Source organism: Desmodus rotundus, chromosome 1 (assembly GCF_022682495.2).
Source record: "Desmodus rotundus isolate HL8 chromosome 1, HLdesRot8A.1, whole genome shotgun sequence".
NCBI lineage: Eukaryota > Metazoa > Chordata > Mammalia > Chiroptera > Phyllostomidae > Desmodus > Desmodus rotundus.
Window position 1 is genome coordinate 24,249,354 of NC_071387.1, and position 12,009 is coordinate 24,261,362.

The following is a 12,009-nucleotide window of genomic DNA, read 5'->3' on the forward strand; positions in this document are numbered from 1 at the left end:
CTGCCCAGAGCCCTAACCCTCTCCTGGCCTTGGACCTGTGGTTCAGGAAAGGCTCTGCCTCCTGGACTCTTTGCTCAGGTTCTTGGAGGGGAATCCCCTCTTTGTTTTCACTGTGGCTTCTTCAGTAGCTAATAAGTCTCCCTTCTGAATCCTTCTGTATCATTGCATTCTCATCACCAGCGCCAGTGCCCAAATAGGCCCTAAATAAATACAGGTGGGGCAAAAGTAGGTTTGTGGTTGTGAGTACGCAAAGCAGTTTATTCTTATATTATTACTTATTTATTAATTATTGTGTTATTTATTATTATTAACCTACTTCTGCCCATCGCTGTATTTCTAGCCTGCCTTCCTTCATGAAAACCTGAAGTAGCCAGGGAGCGAGAACAGGCCTGAAAGTACACAGCTGCTGTGTCTTCACACTCCGCTCGTCATTGCCTTCTGTGGGTTCATTCCTGTTTTCTTTCCTCTCTCAGTCTGCATGGAGGAGGAGCCCACCCACCTGAAACTGGGTGTGTCCATTCAGAGCCTGATGAAGGTGTACCGAGATGGCATGAAGGTGGCTGTCGATGGCCTGACCCTGAACTTCTATGAGGGCCAGATCACTTCCTTCCTGGGCCACAACGGAGCCGGGAAGACCACCACCATGTAAGAAGAGGGTGCAGCTCTCTCAGATTCAGCCTCAGGAAGGCTCTGTAGGACAGTTAGACTTTCAAACCTAAGAACATTGTGTTGGTCACCAGGGTGAGGGCCGAACACGTGAGGAGTTGAAGAGTGTAAAACTATTATCTAATCATGCCAGTGCTTTCCAAAGACTGGTTTTTGCTATATATTATTCATTCCACCTGAAATAGTCTTGGGGATCTTTTTGTGACCATTCCCATTCAGATCTCAGAATTTGGGAGTGTTGTCAGAACCCGAACCTGAGGCAGCTCTGAGAAGGGTTCTTCTGTGGAGCTGATTTGCTCAGAACAGTGAGGCCAGGATGTGGAAAGAAAGGTTAGACGTGTTGGAGGGAGGTAGTGATTTCCAGGAACTCTGTGTCTGGGCAGCTGGCTATAGGATTGTCTTCCCTGGGACCTACAAGGACCTTGTGGTGGGCAGCTTCAGAAGGGTGTGCGGGTTAGAGAAATACCAGAATTAGCCTCAGTGGCTCTCCATGTGGTCCCTCAACTGTTGCAAAGGTTTTGTTGTTGGGGGGGTGACCCTATTTTCCTATTTTCTCTTTTTTTTTTTTAATGAAAAACCAACACATTATGAACATTGCAGAAAATCTTAAAAAGGCGTACAAAAGTCCTACCACTTAACCCAAACAAAGTGCTTTTTCTTTTTGAATAATTTCTTATTATTTATCCGTTTTATGTGGACATGATCTTACGCATACAAAATGTGTGCCTTAAAGTGTACTTTCCACTGCAACTTGGAATTCACTTAACAATGCTCACACTGAGATGGTCATTTTCAGCACATGGGCCCACTCCTAGTTATTTGCTAAAGCAAAGGCTTTTTTGCTTTGTGGGGGTGTCTGAATCTAGTAGGAGGGAATGGGATGGGTTGGGAGGCTTGATGCCTCTGCTCTGGGGGGCTGTGTGCCTGGAATGGAGCATTTCTGGGGAGGCAGGGTTAACACTGACTCCTGTGCTTTAAAACTTTTGTCCTCAGGTCCATCCTGACGGGGCTGTTCCCTCCCACCTCGGGCACTGCCTACATCCTGGGGAAGGACATTCGCACTGAGATGAGTACCATCCGGCAGAACCTGGGAGTCTGTCCCCAGCACAACGTGCTGTTTGATATGTGAGTACCAGCAGGCACACTGAGGAGCATGACCTCTCTGGACGTGTGTGTTCAGAGCCGTGGCAGAGTAGGACTTAAGTGTTTTATATTCTTTGGTTGTAGCAGGCTTCCCCTGGACACTTTGAGACCTAGTTATCCTCCGATTTTAGGAAAAGGAGGAGGTAACTGTTGGATGGGAGAGGTTGCATCTGTCCAGCCAGTGGATGTGGGCTTGGGAAGTGATGCTCTCCATTACTGTCCTTCAGGAGGGTCAGGTGGCCCATCCTTTCTCCTGCCTCACCCCTCCCTGGTGCCAGCTTGCTCCATCAGCAAGTAAGGGCCCTCAGCGGCCCTCAGGGTGGGGCAGAGAAATACCTGAGCTCTGTAACCTTGGCCAAGGACTTTTGTCCTTCTGAGCCCCAATTTCCTTCAGTGTAAAGTGAGCAGCTCAAGCTCATTATCTCCACAGGGTATGTCTCCCTTCTCCCGGCTTCTGAGATCTTTTGAAGTTCAGGGAGGCTGCTCCCGGTTAATGCAGAACCAGCTTCTCAGTTGAGGGCTCTTTGAGGACCCACAGTTGCTTGATGCCCTGCTCAGAAAGGTTGGAAGCGACCTGTTGCATCTCAGCTTTGCCTTTTGAAGCAGCTCGTCTGGTTGCTTACTGCTGTTCTCCCTGGAATCCTTCCTGACAATTATTTCTCAGAAGTTGATTAAGTTAGAAAGGGTGGAGAAGGAAAAATGTGCCCATTCTCTTTTCTCCTGGATCAGGAGGCACTGTATTCCGGTACGTCCTGCAGGGCCCAGCACTGACCTGCCCCTCTGTTCCCAGGCTGACTGTCGAAGAACACATCTGGTTCTACGCCCGCCTGAAAGGGCTCCCAGAGAAGACTGTGAAAGCGGAGATGGAACAGATGGCCCTGGATGTTGGTTTGCCACCCAGCAAACTGAAAAGCAAAACAAGTCAGCTTTCAGGTGAGGCTCAGAGCTGCCTTCCCCTCCCCTCTCTCCCTCTCCTACACACACACCCGCCAAACAAAGCTGCCCCAGGGTCCCCTGTTGGGAGGGGGTCAGTTCCTGGCCTGTCCCCAGATGGTCTGGGTGCCTCCATTCTTCTCTCACCACTTCTACTTTAACTCATTGTGTAGTGCTTGTCCTTAGCCTCCCTCTCTCTTCCTTACAGGTGGAATGCAGAGAAAACTGTCTGTGGCCTTGGCCTTTGTTGGCGGATCCAAGGTTGTCATTCTGGATGAGCCCACAGCCGGCGTGGATCCTTACTCCCGCCGGGGAATATGGGAGCTCCTGCTGAAATATCGACAAGGTAAATGATGTGTATTTGTTCTGTGTCATGGGCTGGGAGGGATGGAGGGAGGGAGGGAGAGGCCTGAGAAGTATGGCAATAGTTAGTGGATGTTCTTGCTGGAACAACAGAATTGCTTCTCAGAGAAAATGCAGAACTCGTTTCCTTAAAGCTCTGTGTCACCCCCGAGTGGAGGTGGGAGTCCTGGTTTATCAGGTGCTTAAAGTTTATGCCTCATTACCTAGGGGCCTGCAAGGAGAAGGGAAACGGGGATAAAGGTCATCTCAGGGCTCCCTCCAGCCCCCAGCACCATCTATAGCAAAGAACTTACCCGTGTGTCTTATAACCATGTCCCCTACAGACTGAGGGTCCCCAGAGCACAGGCTGAGCCTTTGTTCATCTCGGCCCCCAACAGGGTGCATTCAATTCATGTTTGTTGAGAGTAAATGAGTGGGTCGGGGAGGTGAGGAGCACCATGATTGGCAGTCTGCTTGGAGACGCAGAAGGTAGGTACGGTTTACCACCTTATGGTAACAGGATGAGGCTTACGGGCTTTGGAGCCAGCTGTGGCTGGCCCCGGGACCTAGGAAAAGTCATTTAACTCTTCGCAGTTTCTTCATAGTAGTGCCGACCTCATAGAGGATTCTGTTAAGGGAGAATGTGTGTAGACCACTTAGCGCACTGCCTGGTAGGTAGTAGTTCCCAAATATTCCTGTTTTTATTTTTATGAGGATGCAGTAACTGTACTCACTCACAGCTTTGCCATTGTAGGGGTCATGGCCACGCAGGATTCCGGGCCCTTCTCCCGTGCTTGCTCCTGCTAGCATGTCTTCAGTTCAAGCCGCTGTCGTCGGTGAGAGTTCACAGGTCTCACCTGCCCCGTGTCCTTGTGTTTGTGCCCGGCAGGCCGCACCATCATCCTCTCCACACACCACATGGATGAAGCAGACATCCTGGGTGACAGGATTGCCATCATTTCCCACGGGAAGCTGTGCTGTGTGGGCTCTTCCCTGTTTCTGAAGAACCAGCTGGGAACAGGCTACTACCTGACCCTGGTCAAGAAGGATGTGGAATCCTCCCTCAGTTCCTGCCGAAACAGCAGCAGCACTGTATCATACCTGAAAAAGGTGAGTTGCAGTCTCTGCGCTGGGCTGGTGCTGGGGCGGGGGAATCAGGACTTGCTGGCTGTGAGTGGCCAGTCTACCTGTTCCCCTCTCTGCCACATGGACGCCACCATCTCTCTGCGCTGTGGTCCCTATGGAATCACACCAGACCGCACATGTGGAAAGCTCAGGAGACTTCTGTTCCCATCCTGCTAGCTCTGTTGAATCCCATTTGCTTGTTCCTGTGGCAGCCCAGAGGAGGAGTGATGGAGAAGGTCCTTAGAGGACTTTATTATGCTGGAGAGAGGAGACTTGTTAAGAGTTAAGAGCCTTGGCTGCAGGATGCCCTGCTGTTTCTGCTCATTACCTTGAAATGTCATTGACTTTACCTTTTAAACTGCAAAGCAGCAGACATTTATTGAGCACGGATTTCATGCCAGGCACTCACTCTAGCAGACTCTGGACAGAAAAGAAAATAATGATAATAATTAATTCTTTGTAGCATTTGTTGTTACTTACACATTTTTTTTTTTTAAATATCATCTCAAAGTGCAGAAGAGTAACCCTGGGAAGAAGGTACTGTAATTACTGTCCCAGATGAGGGGTGTGAGTCTTGCAGTGATTTGCTAAGTTTATTCCAGTTCACTCGGCAGGTAAATAATGTAGGTGGGACCAGGTATGTTTTCCTCTGTTCCACAGTCCACGCCTGAGATTTATTTGTGTGTTGAAACCAGTGGTACCTAAACTGTTCACATCCGAAATCTTGAACTCCAGATCTCTTATTTACCTTTTCACTAGTACCTGGTTACCCCAAGTGTGTTCTGAGGACCAGCCACATTGGGGATCCCTTGGGACCTTGTCAGAAATGCAGAAACTTGGGCCCAACTCAAACCTGCCTCAGAATCTGCTTTTTAGCAAGGGGCCCTGGTGATGAGATGCCCATGAAAGCTTCAGAAGCACTGAACTAGACAGCTAGCCAGGTAAATCCCGTGCCTCAGACGGTCAATGAATGCACGCGTAGAGTGGTCAGGGGCAGGCCGCAGTTCTGTTAGCTCTGCTTGCCGACTTCCCGCTCCAGGAAGTGAAGCTGTCCCATTGCATGCCTCTCTGGAGAAGCCTTATGCTCTAGGTCTCACACAACAGAGCCTCTCAGAAGCCCTTCCTGGCAAAGGTGGTGGTGGCTGTGCCTTGCTTGGTCCCTGACCCATTCTCACCTCCTTCTTTGCCATCAGGAGGACAGTGTTTCTCAGAGCAGTTCTGATGCTGGCCTGGGCAGCGACCATGAAAGTGACACGCTGACCATCGGTAAGGATTCTGGGGTTTCTTATTCAGGTGGTGCCTGAGCTCCCCCCAGCTGGGCAGAGTGGAGGCAGAGGAGGAGAGGTGCAGAGGCTGGTGGCGCTGACTCAAGGTTTGCTGTGGGGCTGGGGCTGGGCGGCTGTGGGAGAGGGTGCAGCTCGGTGGCAGGTTGGCTTAACGCTTGCTGGGAAGCCTGGGGCTTGGCCTGGGAACTGACAGGCAGTGTCCCAGAGGGCTGAGATGATTAGGGTTGAGGAGATCCCTTAGAGGGATGCATCTGGCTGGACACTGGAGACCTGGGATATGGAGCTTAGGGAGGGACTAGGGCTTAGGATCTAAGGAGGGTGAGAGCCCAGGAGGTCAGGAGTAGTCTGCTGGGTTTTGCTCTGGAGGTATGTGTAGGAAGCCAGTGTCACCAGTAGCATAAATGGGACAGGAACTGTTACCACGGTCATCTCTGCCCAGTCCTAGAAGCCGACCTTTTCCAGGAAGACTTCTCTATCCATGAACTGTTTGGTTAACCTTCTACTGAGGTAACTAAACGGAGACTTCTTTAAAGGTTAGGGAAGGGGGAAGAATCATTTAAAGTTTGTTTAGTCAAGTTTTCTATTGAAGAATCCTAGAGTACAGGCAATACTTACCAGCTTTCAACTTGTAGTGTACCTGGTTCTGGTGATACAAAGCCAGAGTCCTTGTCCCCAGGAGCTCGGGCCAGAGATGAACTTGTGGAGTGACTTACGTGTCTGAGACAGGCATAGTGTATGGCCAGTGGGCTTCTGAGGAGTGGGCAAAAGGAGAGGCAGGGACTGGCTGGCCCTGCATGTGGCGCTGCTGAGCTGGCTGAGCCGTCTTTGTGCTTGGGTCCCTACAGATGTGTCCGCCATCTCCAGCCTCATCCAGAAGCATGTGGCGGAGGCCCGGCTGGTAGAAGACATTGGGCATGAGCTGACCTACGTGCTGCCCTATGAAGCTGCCAAAGAGGGAGCCTTCGTGGAACTCTTCCATGAGATTGATGACCGGCTTTCAGACCTGGGCATCTCTAGTTACGGCATCTCGGAGACTACCCTGGAAGAGGTAAATTCAGTGACCGGTTGTCAGAATATAGCAGGGCCAGCAGTCTGGAGGCCGGACATGCAGCCTACATTTCCACTGGAAACAGGATTCCCATGGAACTGGCCATTGAGTCCTCAGGTCTTTGGCATCTGGGTAATGTTGGTCCCGGTTAACCCTTTAAGGTTGTATTGGGAGATAGTAGGAAAGACGTATTAGGATTGCTCCCTGGTGTGACTGTGTTGTGGCCACGAATAGGAGATGGCTGGCATTTGTGGAATATCTATCTGTGTCAAGTGCTAAGCCTGGTGTCTTTTTTAAAAAAATCATGGTAACATACTAATCCTCATAACAAGATGAGAAACTGGACACTCAGGGATGCCGAGCTGGGATTTGAATTAGGGCTTCAGAGCCCATGTTCTCTTTACTGTGCAGCAGCACCTCCCTTTAGAGACATAATATCACAGGCCTTGAGGGCTGGAAGGGATAGAAAAGTTGTCTGGCTCAGTGGTCCCCAGGCTTGACTGTGCAGCAGTATCAGTCCTGGATATTATTGACAATAAAAATTCCAACGCTTTGCTCCAGGGTCTCTGAAGAATTTCTGGAGGTAAGGCCTCCAAGTCAGTGCTTTTGTTGCGTGCTTCCCAGGCAGTGGGCTGTAGATCAGAGTCTGGAAATCACTGGTCTAGTTCAGATTCTCTTCTGATCTTTGAACCCCTGCCAGCACATTTCCGGTGATGGGGCACCATCATCTCCTGCTTGTCCTGCCCCGGGCAGTGTATCGCGGTGCTAGCCCACTCAGAGATTGGGGGTCGTGCACCTGGAAGAAGCCACTGGCTCATTTTCTGTAGGTTCAGAACAAGCGTCTGCTGCTGAGGTCGTCCTGATGCTGTAGCGTTAGTGTGAAAATGATTGTCTGGATTGGTAGTCTCATCACTGAGGATATGTTGTTTGGTTAAAAAAAAAAAAATACAGCTTCTCTCCCAAGTGACTCTTGACAAAGTGGTTATAATAAATGAAGCTTCTACTTTTTGTCTTTAGGGCCTAGCATACCATCTAATAATGCAATAATCACAGCGGTGCTGACTGCTATCATAACATGATGCTTATAATGTTCTCGATTACTCATATTTTTCAGATATTTCTCAAAGTGGCTGAAGAGAGCGGGGTGGATGCTGAGACCTCAGGTAAACCTCCAGGGGCTGCATGCTCTGGGCTGTGCTTCCTGCAGGCTGTCTTAGCTCATTGGTGTTAGGCCTTTACCTTCGAATTGTTTTATTCCATCCTTATTCTTAGCGTACAAGTTTGTTACAATGTGGAGAGTTTATTTTGTTATAAATAAAAGAAAATGTGGGAATTCTTCCCCTTGCCTGCAGACGGCACTTTGCCAGCGAGACGAAACAGACGCGTCTTCGGGGACAAGCAGAGCTGCCTTCGCCCGTTCACTGAAGACGACGCTGTTGACACGAATGATTCCGACATAGACCCAGGTCCGTTTGGGCAAGGTCTGCGTTCCATCACTTGAAAGCGACTTTCTCTCTTACGTTCTTCTCTGGTGTTACCTTTTGGTGGCCTTGAACCAGAGTGATAGATGCCTGCAGGGTCCAAAGGGAAGTGAGAAAATGAGAAAAGCGGCTTTCCCTTTCCTAGTGTCGTGCATGCAGTCAAACCTGAAAGCCTGTCCGCATAGCTGACTTCCCTGCGCTGAGATTTCTCTCTAGATACACATCGGAGAACAGTCCCTCAGTCCTCAGAACCTGATTATTATCTTTTCTGTTAGAGCCCCAGTTTCTTGCATACATTAGGTGTTTAATTGTTGACTAAATATTCTTTGAAAGGCTGGATGATTTTGAAAGAGCCATGGAGTGGTGAATTCGCATATAGACTTAACTGTACCCTAGGCTTAGATATTTTGGATGCGTGCGTCTCCGTGTGTGTTTGGGATGGAGAAAGGGAGGCAAAAAACGAAGCCAATACTGGTAAGATATCAAAGCCCTACCGCTAGGAATCGTTTGTTTAAGATGAGGATTTCTGTAGTAGATTTTTAGGAATGGAAACCTTTCTGGCTCACCCTGCTCATGTGGGGGTGTGGCTCGCCTGTTCTCCCTGACTGCATACACTGTCTATACCTAGATTACTTGAGTGTGTCCACCTTTTACCCCAAGTATAATAGATGGGAGGTAAATCATCATTGCATGTTCTCAAGTGTGTCAGCCCGTGTACATGGTCTGTTTCATAGAACATTCCATAAGGAATTGAGGATGACTTGATTCCTCTGAATGACTGGATGTAACACTCGGTTGAGTGTGGACACGTCTCTTCAGTTGTCTCAAGGCACCTGCATTTTCTGTATTCATCAGACAAGGGCTGGAAGGCAGAGTCTGCTGAGGGTGCACATTTGCGGACCTAACATTTTCTTGGATGTGAAAGCCCTTGACTCCTGAGATACTTTTACCTTCAACCTCAGCCTCCAAGATGGTGCTGAAGATGCCGGAGGGAGAGCACGGTGATGTCAAAGTGCTTAAGATGGTAGGTGACCTTCAGTGTTGGCTTCTTGCAGAATCCAGAGAAACAGACCTGCTCAGTGGGATGGATGGCAAAGGCTCCTACCAGGTGAAGGGCTGGAAACTCACACAGCAACAGTTTGTGGCCCTTTTGTGGAAGAGGCTGCTGATCGCCAGACGGAGTCGGAAGGGATTCTTTGCCCAGGTGAGAAGTGCTGTTCCAGGCCAAGGGCTCAGTGGTGGGCTGCAGGCTTCCTGACCAGTGACCCACCAGGCACGATGGCATCAGGGTTATGAGATGGATGCTGGAGGCTGGCTGTCTGTATTTCAGTCCCAGTGCTGTGTCTTGCCGCTCATATAGCTGCTGGCAAGTTACCTCTCCGTGCTTTGATCTCCTCATCTGTAAAATGGGGATATAATAGTACCTGTGACATATAGTTGTTATGAAAATTAAAATGAGAAAGTACTTGGAGTGGACCTCACATTAGTAATTGCTGTGTGTGTGTATTTATGGTAGAGGACAGCAGAATGAGGACTAAGTTTGGAAAAACTGGCTGGGAAAATTAAACTTTCATAACTTGAAAATGCACTTGACATGTCAACATATTGGACATGTCAGATGCACTTGGCATGTCAACATATTGGAAACTTGATTTTTCTCTAAATGAGGTTTAACTGCAAACTGATAAAGATAACCAGAGAAGTCAGAAAATATTGACAGAGAAGACTCATCACCATATTGCCTGCATGTCAGTGTTTGCACGCTAGCTCACTAGGTGAGAAGGGGAACAACTATTCCTCTCCAGAAAATCAGGAGGTGCAGAGAAAGAAACTGCAGAGGTTCTTCCCTGCAGACTGTGTGGGCAATGCAAAGAGTATGAACTTGGGGCAGAAAGACCTGGATTTGAGTTCTGGTTCTGCTACTTATTGGCTGTGCAAACTGGGACAAGGTACTTAGTCTCTCTGCGCCTCAGCTACCTTCTTTGCTGATTGGCGAAAATGATACTACTACTTAGGGTTGCAATGATCATTAAATAAGAAATTTCTCTTAATGGTACTTTTCCATTGAGTTAATCATTCAGTGATAATTTTCATTATTGAAACCCAGAACATTAGAACCAGGGGTATAATTTAAATCTTTTAAGTTTTTTAAGGATAAATATCTTAGGAATTAAGTGGAGAGAGCTTAGAGTTTACTTATAAAGTATGTATAAGTAATCGTTTTCAGAGAAGGTAGGAGTGTAAAGTTTGAGGTGGTTTGATAAGGATGTAGGTAACTATACCTTTTGAGGCCATGGGGGAGACAAGGGCAGCTATTCCCTTTCAATGGAGATGTTGCTGTAGAGTGGTTTTATCACATTATAATATCTGAATGGGTCAGCTCATCTCAGGCTACAGATTATAAATGAGAAAACTGGAAGTGACTTACAGAGACAGAACCAAGCTCACATGCTCTGGCTCCTAGTCCAGGGCTTGTTCTCTCAGCCTTCCTCTGAGCTGAGCTGGGTTCACGGCCCAGGGTGGCCTTTCTCAGATTTTCAAGGGGAAGAGGGCACGACCCAATGTTCCAGATCACTCTGACATGTGACTGATGTTCACTCTCAGCTGGGTGCCTCTGCCAGGTGGCCATAGCCTCTGGCCTTGTGCATCCAGCTTCCAGAAATGCCCTGGAGGGAAGAGGTTTAATTTTCAGGCTCCATGCCTCCAACCTGCTAATAGTGCCTTGGTGGAGTTTGGCCACGGGCCTTTTACTCCTCCTCTGCGTGCAGGCTGGTCTGGGAGGCTGGCTGGACTGATAGGGGATTGTCCCACGGCTGCCTTTCTAACTTTCTACAATTTCCCTTCCCCTTCTCCCCTGACTATAGATCGTCCTGCCAGCTGTGTTTGTCTGCATTGCCCTGGTGTTCAGCTTGATTGTGCCCCCCTTTGGCAAGTACCCCAGCCTGGAACTTCAGCCCTGGATGTACAACGAACAGTACACATTTGTCAGGTATGTATTTGCCTTCTATGCCCAAGGAAAGAGGAGAGCTCTGGCAAACCAAGGGCGTTTGCTATGCTGAGAGCCAATGGAAAGGGGACTCAGAAATCACACAGTGGAGTGGATTTTACCAGCTGGGGCTGAAGCCTGCACACAAACCAATATTATGTGCTAAGAACATCAGGGAACAAACCTGAAGGAATAGGCCCGTCTTCTGTTGCCGCATTTGAGCTCCTTTCCTCCTCTTTGTACTGGTGGTGTCAGGGACAGGCATATGTGTTTTATGTAAATAGCCTGCCCTTGCAAAAAAGAAAAAAAATCTATAGTTGAGCTATAATATATCTGGATTTTGTGGCTTAACACAAGGCTTCCAGACACTGTCAACATTCTTATTTTTTGCACCGTACAATCTGTGTATTTATTATCTAGTCTTTTAAGTTGTAGATGTTAGCTGACGTGTGTGTGTTAGACAAAAATAGCAGCTCCTCTATAGGAATCCAGTCCATCAAACAAAAGGACAAAGGAATTTTTTCATCTCGTTGCCCAGGAGTTTTCTTCAGTCTGGTAGTATTTGTGGACCTTTAGGTCTGGGAAGTGTTTCAGTGATGTAAAAGAGAAGCTAAACAACAAGCGCACAGAAAAATAATACATAAACATGTGAATCAGTCTGTTTCTCTAACCCAACCTTTCCTTCCTATTTAGTGCAGGTTCACTTCATTCTTTCCTTTCCCAGATGCTGACCCCGAAGTGCCCAGGGCTGTGCCCTGTGGGCTTGCTTTGTGTTTGTAACCTGAGCCCTGTACTGTCTGCGTGTTCCAGTGATCACGCAAACATGCAGCCAATAAAATCGGCCTGCCCTCCCCTGGAATGACATCCTGGTTGCGTGTGCCTAATGGGCAGTGTGAAAGTATTTTTGAAATACTTATCCTTAATGAATTCATTTAGTTCATGTTAAAATATGTATGCCATTGTATGTAAGTGTGTGTATACACATGCACACACACCTCC

The 12,009-nt window shown here is 48.3% G+C and overlaps 1 protein-coding gene across 6 annotated transcripts in view; it reads left to right on the forward strand.

Moving 5' to 3' along the window:
- Window positions 1-12,009, forward strand: part of ABCA1 (ATP binding cassette subfamily A member 1) — a 119,018-nt gene that overhangs the window by 81,147 nt on the left and 25,862 nt on the right. For 4 of the 6 annotated variants that reach the window (XM_045195077.2, XM_045195076.2, XM_045195079.2 and 1 more), the window contains 11 exons: window positions 474-645; window positions 1,660-1,791; window positions 2,600-2,742; window positions 2,951-3,088; window positions 3,974-4,194; window positions 5,503-5,581; window positions 6,341-6,543; window positions 7,658-7,706; window positions 7,896-8,009; window positions 9,080-9,228; window positions 10,889-11,013. In XM_045195077.2, coding sequence (XP_045051012.2) covers window positions 474-645; window positions 1,660-1,791; window positions 2,600-2,742; window positions 2,951-3,088; window positions 3,974-4,194; window positions 5,503-5,581; window positions 6,341-6,543; window positions 7,658-7,706; window positions 7,896-8,009; window positions 9,080-9,228; window positions 10,889-11,013 — 1,525 coding nt within the window. Of the gene's footprint in view, window positions 1-473; window positions 646-1,659; window positions 1,792-2,599; window positions 2,743-2,950; window positions 3,089-3,973; window positions 4,195-5,402; window positions 5,476-5,502; window positions 5,582-6,340; window positions 6,544-7,657; window positions 7,707-7,895; window positions 8,010-9,079; window positions 9,229-10,888; window positions 11,014-12,009 lie in introns of all 6 variants that reach the window. The other 2 variants (XM_053922100.1, XM_071221278.1) reach the window with 1 other exon arrangement.